Source organism: Ranitomeya imitator, chromosome 6 (assembly GCF_032444005.1).
Source record: "Ranitomeya imitator isolate aRanImi1 chromosome 6, aRanImi1.pri, whole genome shotgun sequence".
Classification (NCBI taxonomy): Eukaryota; Metazoa; Chordata; class Amphibia; order Anura; family Dendrobatidae; genus Ranitomeya; species Ranitomeya imitator.
Window position 1 is genome coordinate 23,755,697 of NC_091287.1, and position 25,464 is coordinate 23,781,160.

General features: G+C 45.1%; 1 protein-coding gene across 4 annotated transcripts; it reads right to left on the reverse strand.

The window, feature by feature from the left end:
- Positions 1-798: 798 nt before the first annotated feature.
- C6H7orf78 (chromosome 6 C7orf78 homolog) lies at positions 799-23,420 on the reverse strand. Of its 4 annotated transcripts, none has more exons than XM_069729321.1 (6): positions 23,297-23,420; positions 20,954-21,403; positions 11,285-11,369; positions 2,953-3,095; positions 2,256-2,330; positions 799-1,028 (listed from the first exon to the last, which is right to left on the reverse strand). In XM_069729321.1, the coding sequence occupies exons 2-6, from the start codon at positions 21,395-21,397 to the stop codon at positions 1,005-1,007; spliced, it is 771 nt and encodes a 256-aa protein (XP_069585422.1). In that variant the 5' UTR covers positions 21,398-21,403; positions 23,297-23,420; the 3' UTR covers positions 799-1,004. The 4 variants fall into 4 exon arrangements, with proteins under 4 accessions (XP_069585422.1, XP_069585423.1, XP_069585425.1 ...); XM_069729322.1 differs by having other exon boundaries at positions 23,057-23,420; XM_069729324.1 differs by having other exon boundaries at positions 20,954-21,341; positions 23,297-23,375.
- Positions 23,421-25,464: the final 2,044 nt, after the last annotated feature.

Sequence of the window (25,464 nt, forward strand, 5' to 3'; positions counted from 1 at the left end):
GCAATAGACAGCCTGGATTTTCAGTAATTTTCTTTTGTATTTTGTGAAAACAAGTATTCCCCCTTATCAAAAATAAAGGAATGCGTAAGAAATCCATAAACCTAGTACAGTCACTTGTGGCAAGCAAACACATCATCTGACTGCTTTGTGATTTTTTTTTTTCTGTCAAAAATTTTGTGCTGCCTTGCTGTTGCATTCTAGTGCATCAAGAATGAAGAAAATAGGAAATTGTAAATCAAGTGCAGCAAAACAACCTGCCAGCCCCACCATATCCCTGATTAATCACATGAAGTATTTCACTGCTGATGGCAACTCTCCTGTTTCTCTCCTATATCAATTGAATCTCTGTAGCATTCATAGACTATCACACTCGCAAGACATCACTGTCTGGTGTATTTGTGCAATGCTTTATGGCATTTTCTTCCTATCTCTATTTGCTGAGCTCTGACAAACTCCCACTACTCTAAATCTCCTTATAATGGCTGCTGCATTCCCTGCCTTTGCTTTTATACAGGGTATGAAAGGACCTTCTGATTGGCTATGCTACATCATATGATGGGATGGTTGCAAGGTATTATGGGAAAGACCACGGTGTTGTGCCCGAGGTCATGTGAGTCTTCACTGACTGATGTAATTTTCTGCAATGTGTAAAAATTAGGTGGCAAATGGTTCGAATGCAAAGGGACCTGAGAATTTCACAAATTTTAACTCAAGTTTAATTATTTCATCTGTAATAATTGCAGCTATCAATTTTTATGAAACAGAACGTATTAAATTATGATGGCTAAGCAGGGGTGGAACCTTCTAATGACTATTTATTCATTGAGACTGAAAGAACAGATAATCTCACATAGCGCAACATCTATTATCTCTCAACATTCCATCCACAGAATCCGATTGGCTTCTTTCAAGACTGAAGATTCTTCTGGTTGTCTTAGGATCAGTTCTTCTCATTGTCAGACAATTGACCGACCAGCTGCCCCACTAACCGTCCTTGGGTCCTTTCAGTTCCCACAATGAACTTCTTCCTTATGGGAAGAAACCAACAGAATTGTAGTTTTAGCTTTAGATGTGACGGGAAAATAATCTTTGATTGTAACTTAGGACAATGTGAGAAAAACAAAACTTTTGGAAAATTGTTAAACATTTTCTGTACATTTTCTCCGATAGCTGAGTTTTCCCAATTTTATACATGAATATCTCCACTGGAGCAATATGGCGTACTTCTCGGTTGCCATGTTCTAGCAAAACAAATGTACTCCATTCACTGACTGGAGTACATTTCCGCCCAAATTTATACCAATTTTGTGGTAACGCCTCTCTCTCTAAGCTCCACCCTCTCCTCAAAAGTTGGCGAAACTGGATTAAAAACGACATTTACAATATTTGCCCAACTCTAAGCTAGGTAAAAATTCTGCAGACAGTTTTATGCCAGAATTTCTAAAACAAACTGATGAATGGGCCCTGGTATACATATATATATAAAATTTCTTTATGAACATTTTCACCATTTCTTCGGACTTGCATTAAGTTAGATTTCTAAAACAAAAAAAAAATTACAGTAAAAACAGTTAACATTAAAGAAGCAGAAAAAAAGAAACCTATTCATATCCTGCAATGAGCAAGACTTCTGACGGAGTTCATGGACATGGACACCTTCAGAAGAAGAGTTTTATATTTTACTTGAATTCACATATTTTTGGCTAAAAATTATGTTTGCAACTCTGATCCATTAATTATTTTGCACCTTTTTTCTTTTTAAGTCCCTTTTTTTCTGGCAGCAGAATGAATTAACTGAGAATCAGTCAGTGAGCTCCCTCTGTCGGGAGAAATCTCTTAGATACATGATATAGATGATCCGGCTGCAAACCGATTGATAACATTTTTAGTTTATTTTCGTAAGCTGGTAAAATAAAGACTTAAGTTGAACTATCTTGCGTCACTGCCTCATTACCGCTCTGTTGTGCAAGATGCTGCCTTTCACTGGTCATAAATTATCTTAAAAAAAAATTGTTGAGAAGATAAATAAGGAATACAGAAGTGAGAGCGAGCTCATAGGTACAGTAACTCACTCTGCAGTTTGCCATGTACAGTGATACACAGAGGATGTAGAAACCAAGTGGCGCAAAGTTGCTAATGAAATTTTCATGTAACAATGATTTTTAGACAAAATTATGCACATGTAGCTGAAAAAAGTATCTCCGACAGTATCCATATCCTTTAAACAGCCCATAAATTGGGGTTCTGATACTCACTTGATTCCTGGCAGTGAATTTTTCTTCCACCCGATCCATGAATGCGCTGTACACACCGCGCCTTCTTCTATGTCTCTGGAATCAGGATATAATGATGAGAGTTGTAGTAGTAGAGGCGGGTGATGCCTCATGAATATGCAGCTATTCTATCATTCCATATTGTGAAGAAACATGCAAAAGTGCGATATTATGTGACGCTATCAATTCAGAAAACAGAACGTCATCCTGTACCTGAAATAAACAACCGGATGACAAAACCATCTGGCCGGTATTATAAACCTGACCGTTAAGGGATTTTCTCGCCATCATTAAAGGGTAAAATTGCAAAGTGCTATGAAAAATAAGAAACTTTGCAATTTATCGTTTGTTAAAAATTCTCTCAGTTCTCAAGAAAGGAAAGATTTTAATTCTCTAGTTCACCGCTTGATGTCTACCAGAGGTGGCCGACTCCCTAGGCGATGAGCGCTGCGCTTACAAGCTCTCTGAATCTGCGCGGATCGCTGGAACCAACTTCATTGTGTATCTCCGAAGTTAGATCTCGTCTTGCGCCATCGGAGTGTGGACAGTTCGGTTCAGTGGCTCAACCATGCGACTGTCCTGAACTGTCCGCCATTAGGAGCACAGCGGAGGCAGAGGAGCGGTGCGCTCCGGAAGAACAGAGATAAGAACGACTGCAGACATAGCAGCAGGGACTCACAGTGTAAGACGCGGACTTGGGCGGCCAGGGACTCCTGGGTAAAATAAGTCCTGAATCCCACTGTGCCTCGGCAGGCTTATGCAAGGAGAAGCGTTTCACCTTCACCCTCCTCTTCGTGGCATCTATGGGTGGAAGCTGACACGCTGGAAGACCGGATGAAAAATCGGGTTTATAGTCCATATCTCTGCTCATAACGAGCAAAAACATACAATCTGATACAATCACATGGACTGAGGGGAAGCACCACTTTGGTTAATTGGTAATATTGGACACTGTGCAGAGATGCAATACCAGCTCCATCCTATGGACAAGAGGGGCGCAATATTAACTAGCCTTGTCATTTTCATCCCACATAATCCATGGACAACCAGCAAAGATTGACAACTAATGTATAATGGTAGAAATGACATAAAAGTATCAATAGAGGACGGGGCGATCCTCTAATATTACTATGTAATATTACACAAATCATCGCAATTACACCATATAATACAGGGTTAATGTACACACATCTATATATATAATTGTCTAAGGGTCTGTTTGTCTGTAACTGAAATCCCGCGTCACTGATTGGCCTCGACCAATAAGCATTCATAAATAAACTACATACATACACTAGAACGAGAATAGCACGAAGGACATTCTGCGAAGGAGAGAATAACATGGAGGTCAGTTTTTGAGGGTGAGAATAACATGGAGGACAGTGTGTGAGGGAGAGAATAACATGGAGGACAGTCTGTGAGGGAGAAAATAACATGGAGAACAGTCTGTGAGGGAGAGAATAACATGAATGACAGTCTATGAGTGCGAGAATAACATGGAGGACAGTGTTTGAGGGAGAGAATAACATGGAGGACAGTCTGTGAGGGAGAAAATAACATAGAGGACAGTTTGTGAGGGAGAGAATAACATGGAGGACAGTCTGTGAGGGAGAGAATAACATGGAGGACAGTGTGTGAGGAAGAAAATAACATGGAGGACAGTCTGGGAGGGAGAGAATAACATGGAGGACAGTCTGTGAGGGAGAGAATAACATGGAGGACAGTCTGTGAAGGAGAGAATAACAAGGAGGACAGTCTGTGAGGGAGAGAATAACATGGAGGACAGTCTGTGAGGGAGAGAATAACATGGAGGACAGTCTGTGAGGGAGAGAATAACATGAGGACAGTCTGTGAGGGAGAGAATAACATGGAAGACAGTCTGTGAGGGAGAAAATAACATGGAGAACAGTCTGTGAGGGAGAGAATAACATGAATGACAGTCTATGAGTGCGAGAATAACATGGAGGACAGTGTTTGAGGGAGAGAATAACATGGAGGACAGTCTGTGAGGGAGAAAATAACATAGAGGACAGTTTGTGAGGGAGAGAATAACATGGAGGACAGTCTGTGAGGGAGAGAATAACATGGAGGACAGTGTGTGAGGAAGAAAATAACATGGAGGACAGTCTGGGAGGGAGAGAATAACATGGAGGACAGTCTGTGAGGGAGAGAATAACATGGAGGACAGTCTGTGAAGGAGAGAATAACAAGGAGGACAGTCTGTGAGGGAGAGAATAACATGGAGGACAGTCTGTGAGGGAGAGAATAACATGGAGGACAGTCTGTGAGGGAGAGAATAACATGAGGACAGTCTGTGAGGGAGAGAATAACATGGAAGACAGTCTGTGAGGGAGAAAATAACAAGGAGGACAGTGTGTGTTTGAGAGAATAACATGGAGGACAGTCTGTGAGGGAGAGAATAACATGGAGGACAGTGTGTGAGGGAGAGAATAACATGAGGACAGTGTGTGAGGGAAAGAATAACATGGATGACAGTCTGTGAGGGCGAGAATAACATGAAGGACAGTCTGTGAGGGAGATAATAACATGGAGGACAGTCTGTGAGGGAGAGTATAACATGGAGTACAGTCTGTGAGGGAGAGAATAACATGAGGACAGTCTGTGAGGGAGAGAATAACATGGAAGACAGTCTGTGAGGGAGAAAATAACATGGAGGACAGTGTGTGTTTGAGAGAATAACATGGAGGACAGTGTGTGAGGGAGAGAATAACATGGAGGACAGTGTGTGAGGGAGAGAATAACATGGAGGACAGTGTGTGAGGGAAAGAATAACATGGATGACAGTCTGTGAGGGTGAGAATAACATGAAGGACAGTCTGTGAGGGAGATAATAACATGGAGGACAGTCTGTGAGGGAGAGTATAACATGGAGTACAGCCTGTGAGGGAGAAAATAACATGGAGGACAGTCTGTGAGGGAGAGAATAACATGGAGGACAGTCTGTGAGGGAGAGAATAACATGGAGGACAGTCTGTGAGGGACAGAATAACATGAGGACAGTCTGTGAGGGAGAGAATAACATGGAGCACAGTGTGTGAGGGAGAGAATAACATGAAGGACAGTGTGTGAGGGAGAGAATAACATGGAGGACAGTGTGTGAGTGAAAGAATAACATGGATGACAGTCTGTGAGGGCGAGAATAACATGAAGGACAGTCTGTGAGGGAGATAATAACATGGAGGACAGTGTGAGGGAGAGTATAACATGGAGTACAGTCTGTGAGGGAGAGAATAACATGAGGACAGTCTGTGAGGGAGAGAATAACATGGAAGACAGTCTGTGAGGGAGAAAATAACATGGAGGACAGTGTGTGGGTGAGAGAATAACATGGAGGACAGTGTGTGAGGGAAAGAATAACATGGATGACAGTCTGTGAGGGTGAGAATAACATGAAGGACAGTCTGTGAGGGAGATAATAACATGGAGGACAGTCTGTGAGGGAGAGTATAACATGGAGTACAGCCTGTGAGGGAGAAAATAACATGGAGGACAGTCTGTGAGGGAGAGAATAACATGGAGGACAGTCTGTGAGGGAGAGAATAACATGGAGGACAGTCTGTGAGGGAGAGAATAACATGAGGACAGTCTGTGAGGGAGAGAATAACATGGAGGACAGTCTGTGAGGGAGAAAATAACATGGAAGACAGTGTGTGTTTGAGAGAATAGCATGGAGAACAGTGTGTGAGGGAGAGAATAACATGGAGGACAGTGTGTGAGGGAGAGAATAACATGGAGGATAGTGTGTGAGGGAAAGAATAACTTGGAGGACAGTCTGTGAGGGCAAGAATAACATGAAGGACAGTCTGTGAGGGAGATAACATGGAGGACAGTCTGTGAGGGAGAGTATAACATGGAGTACAGTATGTGGGAGAGAATAACATGGAGGACAGTCTGTGAAGGAGAGAATAACATGGAGGACAGTCTGTGAGGCAGAGAATAACATGGAGGACAGTCTGTGAAGGAGAGAATAACATGGAAGACAGTCTGAGAGGGAGAAAATAACATGGAGGACAGTGTGTGTTTGAGAGAATAATATGGAGGACAGTCTTTGAGGGAGAGAATAACATGGAGGACAGTCTGTGAGGGAGAGAATAACATGGAGGACAGTCTGTGAGGGAGAGAATAACATGGAGGACAGTGAGGGAGAGAATAACATGGAGGACAGTGTGTGAGGGAGAGAATAACATAGAGGACAGTCTGTGAGGGCGAGAACAACATGGAGGACAGTCTGTGAGGGAGAGAATAACATGGAGGACAGTCTGTGAGGGAGAGAATAACATGGAGGACAGTCTGTGAGGGAGAGAATAACATAGAGGACAGTGTGTGAGGGAGAGAATAACATGGAGGACAGTCTGTGAGGGACAGAACAACATGAAGGACAGTCTGTGAGGGACAGAACAACATAAAGGACAGTGTGTACGGCTGCCGTCACACTAGCAGTATTTGTTCAGTATTTTACATCAGTATTTGTAAGCCAAAACCAGGAGTGGGTGATAAACGCAGAAGTGGTGCAGATGTTTCTATTATACTTTTCCTCTAATTGTTCCACTCCTGGTTTTGGCTACAAATACTGATGTAAAATACTGACCAAATACTGCTAGTGTGACGGCAGCCTAAGTGAGAGAAAAATTTTTTTTAGCATTTTTAAGTTTATCATATGGTAAAATAAATGGTGTCTTTGAAAACTATAAGTCATCCTGTAGAAAACAAGCTGTCATACAGCGATAGAAGACTAATAAAGTTTTGACTCTTAAAATAAAGACAGGAGAAAAACAATGGCAGTGTGTCCAATGAGTTAAAACATAAATGTATGATACAGGAAAGATATATATCTTGGTACTGTGTTAGCCAGTAGATAGAAAAATATTTAGAAATGAGAGTCCTCAGGGGTTGATACCTTTTAATGGCTAACTGAAAAGATGGTAACAAATTGCAAGCTTTCGAGACTACACAGGTCTCTTCATCAGGCAAAGACTAAAACAAATTCTGAAGAATCACATATTTATGCACAACATAGCACAGAAAAAAAAGGGAGAAACCATGGATTTAGATAGGATATGCTATGTTGTGCATAAATATGTGATTCTTCAGAATTTGTTTTAGTCTTTGCCTGAAGAGACCTGTGTAGTCTCGAAAGCTTGCAATTTGTTACCATCTTTTCAGTTAGCCGTTAAAAGGTATCAACCACTGAGGACTCTCAATTCTAAATATTTTTCTAACATAAATGTAAGCACCAATGTTTATATGAATACTAGATGGTGGCCCGATTCTAACACGTCGGGTATCTACTATATAATTGTCTAATTCTGTCTGTTTGTCTGTAATGGAAATCCCGCGTCGTTGATTGGTCTCGCCAGCTGCCGGCGACCGATCAGCGACAGGCGCAGTCCGGCCGTGAATTGGCACGGGATTTGAACCACGCTTCGCTAATTGGCTTTGCCTGGCCGGCGGCGACCAATCAGCGATATTGGCGCAGTCCGGCCGCGAATTGGCCTGGGATTTGAACCACGCTTCGCTGATTGGTCGCACCCGGCCGGCCACGACCAATCAGCGATATTGGCGTGGGATTTAAACGGCACTTCACTGATTGGTCGCACCCGGCCGGCCAGGCGAAACCAATCAGCGACAGGCGCAGTCCGGCCGCGAATTGGCACGGCATTTGAACCACGCTTCGATGATTGGTCGCGCCCGGCCGCGACCAATCAATGATATTGGCGTGAGATTTAACACCGCATCACTGATAATGTATATATTTTCCCTGGAAAATCCTGTGTATTCATTGCATTATTCTTATATCTTCATAAATAAACTACATACATATTCTAGAATACCAGATGCGTTAGAATCGAGCCACCATCTAGTACATGTTATAAAGGGCATAACTGGTAATAAACGGCTTCATAAACGAATAACTGTCAATTAGTAGAAGAATTTACGAAGATGATTGATATTAAAAGTATGAGATGAACTTTACCCAATAGATAGTGATGAGGAAATCTGAGCCCAACTGTACAGTAAGATCCAAATATAATCTGTGTATAAACCTGAGTCACTGTATAATAGATTACATTACTGATCCTGCATTATACCCCAGAGCTGCACTCACTATTCTGCTGGTGCAGTCACTGTGTACATACATTACATTACTGATCCTGAGTTACCTCCTGTATTATACCCCAGAGCTGCACTCACTATTCTGCTGGTGCAGTCACTGTGTACATACATTACATTACTGATCCTGAGTTACGTCCTGTATTATACCCCAGAGCTGCACTCGCTATTCTGCTGGTGCAGTCACTATGTACATACATTACATTACTGATCCTGAGTTACATCCTGTATTATACCCCAGAGCTGCACTCACTATTCTGCTGGTGCAGTCACTGTGTACATACATTACATTACTGATCCTGAGTTACGTCCTGTATTATACCCCAGAGCTGCACTCACTATTCTGCTGGTGCAGTCACTATGTACATACATTACATTACAGATCCTGAGTTACATCCTGTATTATACCCCAGAGCTGCACTCACTATTCTGCTGGTGCAGTCACTGTGTACATACATTACTGATCCTGAGTTACCTCCTGTATTATACTCCAGAGCTGCACTCACTATTCTGCTGGTGCAGTCACTGTGTACATACATTACATTACAGATCCTGAGTTACCTCCTGTATTATACTCCAGAGCTGCACTCACTATTCTGCTGGTGCAGTCACTGTGTACATACATTACATTACTGATCCTGAGTTACATCCTGTATTATACTCCAGAGCTGCACTCACTATTCTGCTGGTGCAGTCACTGTGCACATACATTACATTACAGATCCTGAGTTACATCCTGTATTATACCCCAGAGCTGCACTCACTATTCTGCTGGTGCAGTCACTGTGTACATACATTACTGATCCTGAGTTACCTCCTGTATTATACTCCAGAGCTGCACTCACTATTCTGCTGGTGCAGTCACTGTGTACATACATTACTGATCCTGAGTTACCTCCTGTATTATACTCCAGAGCTGCACTCACTATTCTGCTGGTGCAGTCACTGTATACATACATTACATTACTGATCCTGAGTTACATCCTGTATTATACTCCAGAGCTGCACTCACTATTCTGCTGGTGCAGTCACTGTGTACATACATTACATTACTGATCCTGAGTTACATCCTGTATTATACTCCAGAGCTGCACTCACTATTCTGCTGGTGCAGTCACTGTGTACATACGTTACATTACTGATCCTGAGTTACATCCTGTATTATACTCCAGAGCTGCACTCACTATTCTTTTCAGTGTTATATTGAACAATCATACATAACTCTAGACCCCAGAGGTCTAATGAATGATCTGTGTGAAGAAGACATTGATGAATCAGGAATTGTGCTGAGATTTCACTTCTGAACCTTGTGAATGAAGCTTCGTACATTGGATAATTTGTAACTAAACACATGATTCTCAAAGTACTAAACCAAAAATCACAGACAGATTCCAAACTGCACAACCTGCTTGTTGATGGTCTCCACCTTACGGCAGTAGGTTCTCTACAGTGGTGCGGAGAGGAGAGCGATGGAGACAATGAAGGAGCCGTTTTCATTGTCTTATTGTAGTCGCCGTCTTATGTGTTTACTAGATGGCAGCCCGATTCTAAAGGATCGGGAGTCTAGAATCCATATATACTTTATTTATTCAAATGTAAGAATAATACAATTAATAAATAATAGTAAGAAAGAACAAAAAATGGCTGCACTCACCAGCTCTTGACAATTCTTGTTATTTAAGGTACAGTTACACAGGATCCATGAACATGCTTATGAGGGGAGGGATGAAAGACATCAGACTTAGCACGCTGTTTGCGCTTACGTGCGGCATCGGCGGCTTTTCGCTCTGCATCATTACCATACTTTATATCAGACCTGATCTTACGTGCGCCATCATAAGCTTTGGACTCTGTGTCATTAGTATACTTAACAGTGTCCATGCACTTGCATCTATCCTCTGTACTCTTGTTAGCACGCTGTTTGCGCTTACGTGCGGCATCGGCGTCTTTTTGCTCTGCATTATTAGTATACTTTCTATCAGACCTAATCTTACGTGCGCCATCAGCAGCTTTGGGCTCTGTGTCATTAGTATCCTTACTATTAGAGCTCATGTTGGCTAAGCTAAACAGCTTTAAGCGTGGTGGTGGCAAACAACAGGTTAATAAGAGGCAGTGTCAGGTAGTAGGAAAATAGCCAGTTAATAATAGGCAATAGTTCTTTGCAGGAATGCAGATATTAATAAATAGGCAGTTTACATTGCAATATACCCAATGTGGCAAAGAAGAGGTTAATAAACGGCAGTCTCTCAGTATAACAGTCAGTGAATAATAGGCAGTATATGGAGAAAACACCAAACAAAAGTTCAAAATTGGTGTGAAAATGTCACTGAACCACTTCACAACTAAATATATATAGTTTTGGTAAATGGTATTATCATTTTTTTGACGAAATTCGGCAGGAGCTTGAAGAGAAACGTCACTGGGCCCGCCTCCACGCAGTAGAAACTTGCTGTGAGGTAAAAATTCAAAAATCACACCAAAATGGCGGGCGGAGTGTGTCACAGTACGGCACGTTTCTGATTGGTCGCTCGCAGCAGGCGGCAACCAATCAGACGCTGGACACTGTTGACGTCAGTTATCTCCGGACATTAGCTCCGGACATTATCTCCGGACATTATCTCCGCACATTAGCTCCGGACATTATCTCCGGACATTATCTCCGGACATTATCTCCGCACATTAGCTCCGGACATTAGCTCCGGACATTATCTCCGGACATTATCTCCGCACATTAGCTCCGGACATTAGCTCCGGACATTAGCTCCGGACATTAGCTCCGGACATTAGCTCCGGACAAAGCCACGGAAGTTGGCACAAATTGCAGGAAGTAGTATTCTAGGCAATTATATATTAGATACAGCAGATGTAACAATACTTACAAGAACTCAGAACTTGGGCTTTAAATTTAAGGTTGAACGGATCCCGGGAGAAGCTCGTGATAAAATCCGGAATGTCCGTCTCATACTGCAGGAGAGAGAGACGTCGGCCATTAATGCTAATCAGGGAGTGGGACATTTAAGAGCAAAGAAAGAAAGTTTTGCACCATCAGGAGTTAAGAGAGTTCTAGACAATAATCCTCAGAAATGCAGAATCTGCACAGAAAATTCCACAGTCAAATCTGCAACGTGTGAACATAGCCTAACAGAGACAGTCACAAGATGGCTACAGGTGCGGGGGTAGGGGAGGACAATTTCAGCGTTTGTAATGACCAGAGGTCCGAATAAGATCCAGTGAGTCACAAACCAAGACCAAGGCAGAAATCTCCAACGGTATTTACTCAAAGGCAAATTAATCAAGGTAATATGGAGAATATTAAGGCAGATGCACCCCAAAGATACACTAGCTCAGCAGCAGCTGAAATCACTGTGCCACTCAAAGGTCTCCTGAGAACTGTGTACTACAACAGACTAGTAAGAAATTTACCTAACAGGCAACTAAAAACAGGAACAAGTGTAAATTGAATGTAGTGTTATTAAGGGAGCCCCTGGAATGGCACATTGAGTATAACTTACACAACTCTAATATAAGATACACCTCTAAAGTAACAATTTAACACTCTGAGCAGAGATACCCGGGTATCTATAACTATGGTACCGTATCCTGAGATGGATTTCCTCTCAGGCAGGAATCCGCAGAGGCTGTAGCCAGTTCATATCTTCAGCGCCAATAAGTTACAGCAAGCTCCTCTTGTCTTGTCGGCCGATGCCGAGCCCAAACGCCGGGGACTTAGTTAGTGGTCTCACGATGTAGTCTCTGCTTCTGTAGCTCCTAGGAATGGTTCCACGACAATCCGTCCGTCTCTGTATCAGCAGTCTGTCCAGACTTGTTTCTCCACTCAATGCACAGGGAATCCACAGACTTCCAAATTCGTACTGGGTTCTTAGCAAAGTCTCCGTCTTTTCTTAGATAAAGGGTTAGCTCCTCTCCAGGAAACGTTAGCAACACAAGTCTCTCACAGAGTTAAACAAAAGGTTAGCTCTTCTCCAGGGGAACGTTAGCAACAAAAAGTCTCTCAAAAGCTTCTTTTCCTCCAAAAACACTTGCAGTAAATCCACACAGTCTCTTTTTAAGATCTCACAGCAGCTTCTGCCTTTGCTTCCCGCCTTTTCTCTCTCAGCCCTCACTTCCTACTTTCACTTTACACTCGAGACACTAGACCCCACCCCGCAGCACACATTGTCTCTGGGAGGTCTGTCCTCTGCTGCAACAGGCAAAAACCACAGGGTCCTAGTGCCCTCTCAGTGGGACTACAGTTCACCCTCTTACATGCCACCCCACTAGAGGTTGGCGTCCTCGACATACCTTCCCACTCAAATTCATCTTGAGCATATCGCTGAGGCGGTATTCCTGCCGTAGATCGTGTAGTTCTCCTGAGTCCTACATCAACAGGTGCAACCTTAGAGGGAGCTAGAGTCTCTTCCGTGGTCGTGTTAGTGGGCGTAAGTGGAGTTGTCTCCTCCTGCGGCTCGATGTCCTGTGATACAGCGTCAGGACCAAGCAGTTGACCTGATGCACTCTCCTCAACAACATCCTCCATATCCCCAACATTCTCATCACCCGAGGCCAGATCGGTCACAGGGGGCAAATAAGCAGGCGCAGGAGTAAGCACACCATCAAACTCAAGATCATTCAGAGCTTCCGCCCCTTGGAACATGGCCTCTGGCTCTAGGGGGGTAGGCGCCGAATCTTCAAACCAGCACCGTTGTAACATGTTACGATGCAAATTACGGGTTGGCCCCCCTGTCCCCACCGGTTCGACCTCGTACACTGGAATCTCAGGGTTCACCTGTTTTTTTATCAGATACGGTATCGCCTCCCATCGGTCACTCAGCTTTCCTGACCGTCGTTTTGTCCTCACCAACACTCTGTCCCCCGGAGAGAACAGCTCTGTTTGTACAGGTCGCGTGTCCTTATGGACCACCTGTCGAAGGCGGTCACCCACCACCTGATGCACCACCCTCAACCGCCGCCGATGCTCTCGTACCCACTCGGATGCAGTCCGAAGGGGGGCGGAGGAGGGATCTGGCATGTTCAAATCCTCAATGTCTCGGCCAGGTCTACCAAACATCAACATGTGTGGTGAGTAACCAGTAGTACTGTGCATCCTGTTATTGTAAGCCCACATCAATTCGGGGAGATACTCAGGCCAGCATGTCTGTTGCTGACTCTCTAAGGACCTCAACATTTGCAACAGGGTCTGATTAAAACGCTCACACGCCCCGTTACCCTGAGGGTGGTAAGGCGTTGTTCTCGACTGCTCGATACCATAGAGCTGGTGCAACTCTTTCATCAGCGTCCCCTGAAAGCAGGCCCCTTGATCTGAATGTATTCTCTGCGGACACCCGAACACTTGGAAGAAATGTCGGCACACTGCCTCAGCCGCCAACTTGGCCTATCTGATCTCTTGTCGGCACCGCTACAGCATACTTGGTAAAGTGATCTGTCATCACCAGGCAATAGGAGTACCCTGACGTAGAGTACCCTATCAACACGTAGTCAATCATGAGTAGCTCCAGTGGAGCTGAAGTCTTAATAGACTGTGTGGGAGCCCGCTGCTCAGGGCTTTTGTTGAGCCCACAAATTCGGCACTGCCGACACGCGTCGGCCACCATCCCTCCCAACTCAGGGCAGTAGAGGACTCGCTGCAACCACTGAAGTGTCTTTTCACTTCCAAAATGGGCCCCCTTCTCATGCGCCTCACGAGCGACCACTGGCCCCATCCCCACAGGAATTATCAGTTGGTACCGATGCTGCAGCTCCGATGGCAGGTACACCTTACGATACAAAAGACCTTGCTCCACACACAATTTATCCCATTGTCGAAGGAGTTTCATTCCTTCCATGGACAACTGAGCCTTGTCCTCTGCACTGGGCCAGGCCTTGTTTTGTACCCAACGGTGCACAAGTGCAATGTCCGGACACTCATCCTGGACTCTTGTCCAATCTGAGGGTGTTTTACCCAGGACACAGGGCATCCCGGTGGCCACCCCACTTGAGTGTACCACACTTTGGAAGATAGGTATCTGCCCCAAAGCTGGAGTTTCAGTATCCTCAAGTTGTTCGTCAACATCTTCCCCGGATGACCCAAGGGGCACCCTTGACAATGCATCTGCATTGCCGTTCTCTCGACCAGAGCGAAATTTAATGCGGTAATTGAACTTGGCCAGTCTGGCGACCCACCGCTGCTCCAACGCCCCCAGTTTTGCATTCTCTAAGTGAGCTAGCGGGTTGTTATCTGTCATGACTAGCACCTCAGCCCCTGTTAGATACTCGGCGAAGCGTTCTGTCATTGCCCACACCAGGGCCAGCAATTCCAGCCGAAATGAGCTGTAGTTAGCCGGATTTCGCTCGGAGTCTCTTAAAGATCTGCTGCCATAAGAAATCACTCGTTCTCGGCCGTCCTGCACCTGTGCTAGTACTGCCCCCAACCCATGAAGACTACCATTGGTATACAACAAAAAAGGGGTGTCAAACCGGGCGTTGGCCAGCAATGGGGCACTCGTTAGGGCGGTTTTCACTCCATCAAATGCCTTTTTCTGTAGGGGCCCCCATGGAATGGGGCGATTTTGAGGACCCAGCGCTGTCCCTCTCAAAAGTTCATTCAAGGGACTCACCACTTGTGAGAATTTAGGCACAAACCGCCGATAGTATCCTGTTAGGCCCAGGAAGGCCCGCACTTCTCGCAGGTCACAAGGAGGTGGCCACTCTTGTACCGCCTTAATCTTACTGGCTAAAGGTAGTACCCCGTCCGGGGTCACCAGATGCCCCAAATATTCAATCTGGTTTCGTAACAGTTGACATTTTTTTGGCTTTATTTTCAGGCCGTAGCTCTTGAGCCGCCGGAGAACTTGACGCAGCTTCTCCAGATGATCTTCAAATGAGGTTCCGAACACCACAATGTCGTCTAGATATATCAGGACTGATTCAAAATTTAGATCGCCCAAGCAATGTTCCATCAGGCGTTGGAAGGTTCCTGGGGCGGTAGCGAGGCCAAAGGGCATCCGGTTGAACTCAAAGAGCCCCATTGGCAAGACAAACGCCGTCTTGGCCCGATCTTTTTCAGCCATTGGGACCTGCCAGTACCCGCTTGCCAAATCCAACGTTGAGAAATACTTGGCCCGACCCAGGGCCGACAGGGATTCTTCAATACGGGGTAAAGGATATGCGTCCCGTACGGTGTGGGCATTCAATTTCCGATAGTCCACACAAAATCGGAGTGTCCCATCCTTCTTGCGGACCAAGACTACAGGGGCCGCCCAGGGACTCCGGCTCTCTCGGATCACTTGGTTGTCCAGCATACTGGCCACCATGCTCTTCACCTCTTGATAGAGCGCCGGAGGAATTTGACGATATCTTTCTCTAATGGGTGGAGTATCCCCCGTTGGAATCTCATGCTCAATCGTCTGGGTACACCCGAAGTCCTCTCCATGTCGGGAAAATGTCTCTTGATGTTCCCACAAAACTCTCTCCAACTGCTCCAACTGCACGGGGGTCAGCTTCTCCCGATCCACTCCCATCTGCTCCATGATCACATGAACATTCCATTCCTCCGTAGGAGGTTCAGTCCGGCCTACCTCGACCGCGAATGTCCAGGATGACTGTTGGTCTGGTCGCAATTCGAACCCTGCATTTTCCGGCACCTTCTCTGCCGGCACGAACAGTTCAGCCAGTATGGTCCCAGCGGGAATTGCAACAGCTTCATCTAAAACATTGATGCATCGGACCGGCACTCGTCCATTCTTCACAATCGCCAAAGACCGGGCCACATGTACCTTGGCAAATGAGGAACCCTCTCGGGCGGGCTCAAGTAGCACTTCAAGCCCATTCAATCTCTGTGCAGCTCCCACAGGCAGCATTAAGAGTTCCTCTTGTCTGGGTCCCAGCAGGATCGGGGCCCTCGAAGTCACTCGGACCCGGCCCACCCGGCCACCTGGGACCGCACTTTTCAGCAAGTCGCAACTCAGCACTAGACGGTGTTGAATTCTCTGTGTGGGTCGGTGTCTTGTCGCACGGGCCCAGTATCGGGGTCCTTCACTGGCATACATCTGGTGATTCAAATCTCGCAGCACGTTCATTCCGAGCGTCACTTCCATCCCTCTTCTAGGGGGGTGATCCACCAGTACTACCCCTTTCTGCCCCAGCTCTTGACCAAACATTTTTAGTTGCATCCACACGATCCCTTTGACTGACAATTGACCATTATTTGCGGCGGTCAGTCGTATCACTCGGCCATCCTCTGGAATCACTAGTCGACTGAAGTATCTCTCATATACTTCTAGAGGCATTATAGTACATTCGGATCCCGTGTCAACCAAGCACCTCATCTTCCGCCCTTCAAACTCTGCTTCTATCACTGGACTACATGCAAACAAATCTTGTTCATTCCGTCGAGGGCTTTGTGTGGGTGGGGCCGCTGCTGCTTGCCCTCTCATGGCAGCGGCCGGAAGTTTAAAGCCGGCGACGGGGTTTCTGGGGCTGTAAGCGCCCGGCAGTAACGCGAGATGTGTCCCAGGCGGCCACACTTCCAGCAGGTGATTGTTCCTCGTGGGCGAGGGCTTGACTCATTCTGATAGGACGACCTGGCCATTTGCGGGGTCACCGTTCCAGGGGGTGGGGCAGGAGGTTCCCGTGAGGTGGTAGAGGCGGGATCAACTGTCAGTTGAGACAATTTCAGCTTCAACTCCTTCACCTCAGCACGCAAAGCTTGTACCACGCTTACAAGCCCCTCTCCCCCCGACCCTGATGACACACCTTCCTCCAGCTGGGCACTGTTCACTGACCCCTCGGGAACATAGGCTGATTTCTCTTCCCTTTCCACTGCAGCTCGGTAAATCTGCCAGAAAGATAACTCTGGTGCAACCCGGGCCATTTCCAACAGCCCGGAGAAGTCTATGGGCTAAACCGGTGATGAATTGGTCCCGGAGCAAGCGGTCTACCTCCCGGAACGCCCCCATGGCCCCCGGGTCTAGTCGCTGCATCTCATTCAACATCTCTTGTAAAATATTAGAGTACTGCATCAGGGACTCACACTCTCTCTGGGGACGATTAAAGAATAGGGACCGAAGCTGGGCCACACGCGCTCGGCCCCCCAAACTCCCCTCTAACAGTTCCAAAATCTTTTCTAATGTATCCCTCTCTGATTCTGGGCGCACCATCACCATAGGCCTAATATCACCCTCCAGTGCATTTAATGCCAGCTCAGCGCGTAACGCGGGGGTCAAATTACACATGCGCAGAATACTCCGGATTCTCTCAGCCCAATCTTGCAACGCCATATTGCGCCCATCGTATTTCGGCATGTGCTGAAGTAAAGCTCCTACAGGCACATACCCTCCCGGAGTCGCAGCGGCTGCCAGGGGAACCCCAACCCCCGAGGAGGATGCGGATACAGCGGGGTCATTTCCACCCTCGCCCTCGTCCATGACAAACACTGGATCCTGCCGACTACGCCAAAAATGTAATGACCAGAGGTCCGAATAAGATCCAGTGAGTCACAAACCAAGACCAAGGCAGAAATCTCCAACGGTATTTACTCAAAGGCAAATTAATCAAGGTAATATGGAGAATATTAAGGCAGATGCACCCCAAAGATACACTAATTCAGCAGCAGCTGAAATCACTGTGCCACTCAAAGGTCTCCTGAGAACTGTATACTACAACAGACTAGTAAGAAATTTACCTAACAGGAACAAGTGTAAATTGAATGTAGTGTTATTAAGGGAGCCCCTGGAACGGCACATTGAGTATAACTTACACAACTCTAATATAAGATACACCTCTAAAGTAACAATTTAACACTCTGAGCAGAGATACCCGGGTATCTATAACTATGGTACCGTATCCTGAGATGGATTTCCTCTCAGGCAGGAATCCGCAGAGGCTGTAGCCAGTTCATATCTTCAGCGCCAATAAGTTACAGCAAGCTCCTCTTGTCTTGTCGGCCGATGCCGAGCCCAAACGCCGGGGACTTAGTTAGTGGTCTCACGATGTAGTCTCTGCTTCTGTAGCTCCTAGGAATGGTTCCACGACAATCCGTCCGTCTCTGTATCAGCAGTCTGTCCAGACTTGTTTCTCCACTCAATGCACAGGGAATCCACAGACTTCCAAATTCGTACTGGGTTCTTAGTAAAGTCTCCGTCTTTTCTTAGATAAAGGGTTAGCTCCTCTCCAGGAAACGTTAGCAACACAAGTCTCTCACAGAGTTAAACAAAAGGTTAGCTCTTCTCCAGGGGAACGTTAGCAACAAAAAGTCTCTCAAAAGCTTCTTTTCCTCCAAAAACACTTGCAGTAAATCCACACAGTCTCTTTTTAAGATCTCACAGCAGCTTCTGCCTTTGCTTCCCGCCTTTTCTCTCTCAGCTCTCACTTCCTACTTTCACTTTACACTCCAGACACTAGACCCCACCCCGCAGCACACATTGTCTCTGGGAGGTCTGTCCTCTGCTGCAACAGGCAAAAACCACAGGGTCCTAGTGCCCTCTCAGTGGGACTACAGTTCACCCTCTTACACGTTCTCAATACACTCCTCATATAACGGGGTAAATAATGAGCAGTAACTGCAATTGTCTGATCATTTAAAGCAAACAAATGCAAAAAAAACGTCTCCCCAACATCTTCTGTATAAGGACGGCCCCTTTGTCCCTTTATTGAATGTGTGGATTGCGGGGGTCTACTCCAGAGAACGCCATTTCAGCAGAGCCCCCCGCCAGCACTGTCCACAGGTTTCACCTCTGCTATAAAATAATTGGGGTTTTCCCTTATAATGACAATGTGGGGCGAACTCCTGACCAGCGACGGCCTCCAGAGCAGCGCTCCGACTGCGTCCATTATTGTCAGACGCATGACGGTCAGAATATAAAGGGGTCACTTATTCCTGAGGGGCCGCACTATGTAGGAGAACGTGACAGGTAAATCTTGGAGGAAAACTGCCCAAATCCCACCTTGAAGGTTCAGACTAATCTTCAATGAGGAAACGGCTGGAACGCAGCCGACACCTCGGAGGATTAATCATCAATTCCAGAAGACGATTAGAAATGACTTAGTCACGGGGAGTTTGTCGCTGATTCTTCATCAAATGCAACTTTTTAAAAAGTTGCAACATTTTGGCTCAAAATGTTTCCAGTTCCCCCTGAAGCGATTTTTATGATTTATTGAAAATTATATTGAAACGTGTGATTTTTTGCTTTCAAGCGTCCAACAAAAAAAAGAAACAAAAAAAAAACGCAAATAAACAATGTAAAATTCATGAACCACGTGCGCTATTCAGAAGACTTTTGTAGAAAGAAAACCCCAACGAATACCACACGACAAAAAAGAAAAGTGACTTACCCACCCCCACACACGATGCGAATGATGTCCTAAGTGTTAGGTGGTGAGTGTGTTGATTTTGCAGCAGAAAGTGACCTGTCCATTCATTTATGTTAGTAAGGACAGATCACAGAACGACAAGAGTCAGGGAATAGGAAGAAGTAGTGATGGATGTGGAGATATAAGAAGGAGCAGAGTTCTATAGCAGCACATTGTTTTAGTTGGTGAGTCTGTTGATTTTGCAGCAGAAAGTGACCTGTCCATTTATTTCTGTTAGTAACAACAGATCATCGAATGACAAGAGTCAGGGAATAGAAAGAAGTAGTGATGGATGTGGAGATATAAGAAGGAGCAGAGTTCTGTTGCAGCACAGTGTTTTAGTTGGTGAGTGTGTTGATTTTGCAGCAGAAAGTGACCTGTCCATTCATTTATGTTAGTAAGGACAGATCACAGAACGACAAGAGTCAGGGAATAGAAAGTAGTGATGGATGTGAAGATATAAGAAGGAGCAGAGTTCTGTAGCAACACAGTGTTTTAGTTGGTGAGTGTGTTGATTTTGTATCAGAAAGTGACCTGTCCATTCATTTATGTTAGTAAGGACAGATCACAGAACGACAAGAGGCAGGGAATAGAAAGAAGTAGTGATGGATGTGGAGATTTAAAAAGGAGCAGAGTTCTGTAGCAACACAGTGTTTTAGGTGGTGAGTGTGTTGCTTTTGTATCACAAAGTGACCTGTCCATTCATTTGATGTTAGTAAGGACAGGACTACATTGCCAAAATTCAATAAGAAGGGAACAAAAACAAAGGTGACAGCTTGAAAGATGAAAGTTAGAGACTCCAGAGTGTTTCAGGTTGATGATTGTGTTGATTTTGTCGGCAGCAGTGACCGGTGCACTCATTAGATGATGTTTATGAGGACAGGGATGGATGTGAGAGGGACAGTATCCTGACGTTAGGAGATTAAGGGAGATCTAGACTGAAAAATCAAAAGGAAAAGGAGCATGCACCAGCAGCACAGAGTGTTTCAGGCTGATGAGTGTGTTGATTTTGTGAGAGACACTGACCTGTCCTATCACACAATGATGTAAGTGATGAATGTGACAGAATCATAATGCAAATAGGAAAGTGAAGATAATGGCGTCACTGGCTGGGATTGACCTAGTGGAAGGAGCAGGGTGCCCAGCAGCACAGAGTGTTTCAGGATAGGAGTGTGTTGGTGCGTCTTGTGATATTTTCCTACTTGTCTGAAGTCGTGCGGCTTCGGATCCTCGTATTTGTCTTTCGGGTAGACGCCATTTTTCACATACAATAAGTTGGCTTCAAATGGTTCCATGAGCCTAAACCTTGTAAGAAACGTCCCCGACTCCTCGGATTTCCTCGGCCGCGGGGGAGGGGAGTCTCTTATCATCTCCAGTTCATTTATTTTTAGAATCTGATTTCTGTTCCTTCTTTCCTTCATGTTAGATTCCTCCGACCTTCTTGGTAAATTCAGAGATTTGTACAATCTGACGCTGAAGTCCGGAGGCTTCTTCTTCCAGATGTTATTCTCCGGAATTCTCTTTGGACCCATAAAGTGCTGCTGACTTCTCTCTGCGGCCAGCTTCACATTGGCATTAAACTTCACTTGTCTGGAGAACAAGAAACGACGTTCGTTATCATCTGGAAGTCCGATATCGACGGACATCGTTATCTAATGAGACACAGCAATAATAGGAAAGGTTACTGAGGGCAGAGAGCTCAATGCCAAGAGGCTGCTGCTAAAGCCACATCTGTACAACGGAGCATGGAGGTCTCTACTGGGAGACAAACCCAACGAGACCAGATAAACTGCCTAACACTTGTGGAACTTCACTATAGGAACATCCGTCTACGCCATCTCCATATCAATCTATCTACAAAAAGCTGCCAGACACCGGCCAATACATGAGAGCCTAGAAGCCCTGACAAGATGAACGCTCTAGTCCTGGCTGATGGGCTCTCATGAATTGTCCAATTTGTGCAATATTGTGCTGTATTCTTTTCTAGCTCTCTATCTATCTATCTATCTATCTATCTATCTATCTGTTATCTATCTATCTATCTATCTATCTATCTATCTATCTATCTATCTATCTGTTATCTATCTATCTATCTATCTATCTATCTATCTATCTGTTATCTATCTATCTATCTATCTATCTATTATCTATCTATTATCTATCTATCTATCTATTATCTATTATCTATCTATTATCCATCTATCTATCTATCTATCTATCTATCTATCTATGATCTATCTATCTATCTATTTATCTATCATCTATCTATTATCTATCTATCTATCTATCTATCTATCTATCTATCTATCTATCTATCTATTATCTATCTATCTGTTATTTATCTATCTATCATCTATCTATTATCTATCTATCATTTATCTATCTATTATGTATCTATCTATTATCTATCTATCTATCATCTATTATCTATCTATTATCTATCTATCTATCTATCTATCTATTATCTATATATTATCTATTATCTATCATCTATCTATTATCTATCTATCTATCTATCTATCTATCTATCTATCTATCTATCTATCTATCTATCTATCTATTATCTATCATCTATCTATCTATCTATCTATCTATCTATCTATCTATCTATTATCTATCTATCTATTATCTATCTATCTATCTATCTATACATTATCTATCTATTATCTATATGTTTATCTATTATCTATCTATTATCTATCTATTATCTATCTATTATCTATCTATCATTTATCTATCTATTATGTATCTATCTATTATCTATCTATCTATCTATCATCTATTATCTATCTATTATCTATCTATCTATCTATCTATTATCTATATATTATCTATTATCTATCATCTATCTATTATCTATCTATCTATCTATCTATCTATCTATCTATCTATCTATCTATCTATTATCTATCATCTATCTATCTATCTATCTATCTATCTATCTATCTATCTATCTATCTATTATCTATCTATCTATTATCTATCTATCTATCTATCTATCTATCTATCTATCTATCTATCTATACATTATCTATCTATTATCTATATGTTTATCTACTATCTATCTATTATCTATCTATTATCTATCTATTATCTATCTATTATCTATCTATCTATTATCTATCTATCTATCTATCTATCTATCTATCTATCTATCTATCTATCTATCTATCTATCTATCTATATATTATCTATCTCTCATGTTCCTGATCACTATCTGTATCTTTGTCACATCTTTCATTGCTAGCACTCGTTAATGCTGTATTTCATTCTGTACGTGTCACACACACACGTCACATACGTACACACGGACGCGGACCACAGATCTCAGCAGTTCTCGCTTTTCCAGTACAGGAATCCCCAGGACGTGTGACGGAGACATTCAATAACCCAACAACTGAGGCTTTGCAGTGAATTTTGTCCGGCAGGTTTCCTCTCCTCTTTACCAGGCATTGTTCTGTACTGTTCCATGTCGGTTTGATACGTCTGATAATGCGGCGCCTTCCATCACGGTCGGATGTGAGATGGTCGGTGCGGTCTCTTACCTCGGACTCTTCTGGTTACGTCTCTGTGAGGAGCTGAGGTCGGTGGTGTCACCTCGCAGGACGCGCGCTGCCGCCTGTCTGTGCAGGTCCCGAAGTTGCCTGGAGACTAAGTAATTGGCCTTTCACAAAATACCAAGTGCAAATCTTCTGTGTTTACTGTAAAAGGCACAATCAATGGAACTTAGCAACAATGTATCCACCATTGTCCCTGCCTGAAGAGTGCTGAGCAACCATTGTGTCCATAGAGGAGACACGGAGCCCGGGGACAAAGTCGTGACTGGGGCCCCTGAGGAGAGAGGAAATCAATGCAGCCGGGGCCCCTGAGAACAAGGGAAATGAATGCAACCGGGGCCCCTGAGAACAAGGGAATCAATGCAACCAGGGCCCCTGAGAAGAGGGGAAATGAATGCAACCGGGGCCCCTGAGAACAAGGGGAATCAATGCGACCATGGCCCCTGAGAACAAGGGAAATCAATGCAACCGGGGCCCCTGAGAAGAGAGGAAATGAATGCAACCGGGGCCCTGAGAACAAAGGAAATCAATGCAACCGGGGCCCTGAGAACAAGGGAAATCAATGCAACCGGGCCCCTGAGAACAAGGGAAATCAATGCAACCGGGGCCCCTGAGAACAAGGGAATTCAATGCAACCGGGGCCCCTGAGAACAAGGGAAATCAATGCGACCATGGCCCCTGAGAACAAGGGAAATCAATGCAACCGGTGCCCTGAGAAAAAGGGAAATCAATGCAACCGGGCCCCTGAGAACAAGGGAAATCAATGCAACCGGGGCCCTGAGAACAAGGGAAATCAATGCACCCGGGGGCCCTGAGAAGAGAGGAAATGAATGCAACCGGGGGCCCTGAGAAGAGAGGAAATGAATGCAACCGGGCCCCTGAGAACAAGGGAAATCAATGCAACCGGGGCCCCTGAGAACAAGGGAAATCAATGCAACCGGGGCCCCTGAGAAGAGAGGAAATGAATGCAACCGGGGCTCCTGAGAACAAGGGAAATCAATGCAACCGGGGCCCCTGAGAAGAGAGGAAATGAATGCAACCGGGGCCCCTGAGAACAAGGGAAATCAATGCAACCGGGGCCCCTGAGAACAAGGGAAATCAATGCAACCGGGGCCCCTGAGAACAAGGGAAATGAATGCAACCGGGGCCCCTGAGAAGAGAGGAAATGAATGCAACCGGGGCTCCTGAGAACAGGGGAAATCAATGCAACCGGGGCCCCTGAGAACAAGGGAAATTAATGCAACCGAAGCTCCTGAGAACAAGGGGAATCAATGCAACCGGTGCCCCTGAGAAGAGAGGAAATTAATGCAACCGGGGCCCCTGAGAACAAGGGAAATCAATGCAACAGGGGCCCCTGAGAAGAGAGGAAATGAATGCAACCGGGGCTCCTGAGAACAAAGGAAATCAATGCAACCGGGGCCCCTGAGAACAAGGGAAATCAATGCAACCGGGGCTCCTGAGAACAAGGGAAGTTAATGCAACCGGGCGCCTGAGAACAGGGGAAATCAATGCAAATTGGGCCCCTGAGAACAAGGGAATTCAATGCAACCGGGCCCCTGAGAACAAGGGAGTTCAATGCAACCGAGCCCCTGAGAACAGGGGAAATCAATGCAACTGGGCCCCTGAGAACAGGGGAAATCAATGCAACCGGGCCCCTGAGAACAAGGGAAATCAATGCAACCGGGGCCACTGAGAACATGAGAAATCAATGAAACCGAGCCCCTGAGAACAAGGGAAACAATGCAACCGGGACCCCTGAGAACAAGGGAAATTAATGCAACAGGGGCCCCTGAGAACAAGGGAAATTAATGCAACTGGGCCCCTGAGAACAAGGGAAACAATGCAACAGGGGCCCCTGAGAACAAGGGAAATTAATGCAACTGGGCCCCTGAGAACAAGGGAATACAATGCAACCGGGACCCTGAGAACAAGGGGAATTCAATGCAACCGAGCCCCTGAGAACAAGGGAATTCAATGCAACCGAGCCCCTGAGAACAAGGGAAATCAATGCAACCGGGGCCCTGAGAACAAGGGAAATCAATGCAACCGGTGCCCCTGAGAACAAGGGAATACAATGCAACCGGGACCCTGAGAACAAGGGGAATTCAATGCAACCGAGCCCCTGAGAACAAGGGAATTCAATGCATCCGAGCCCC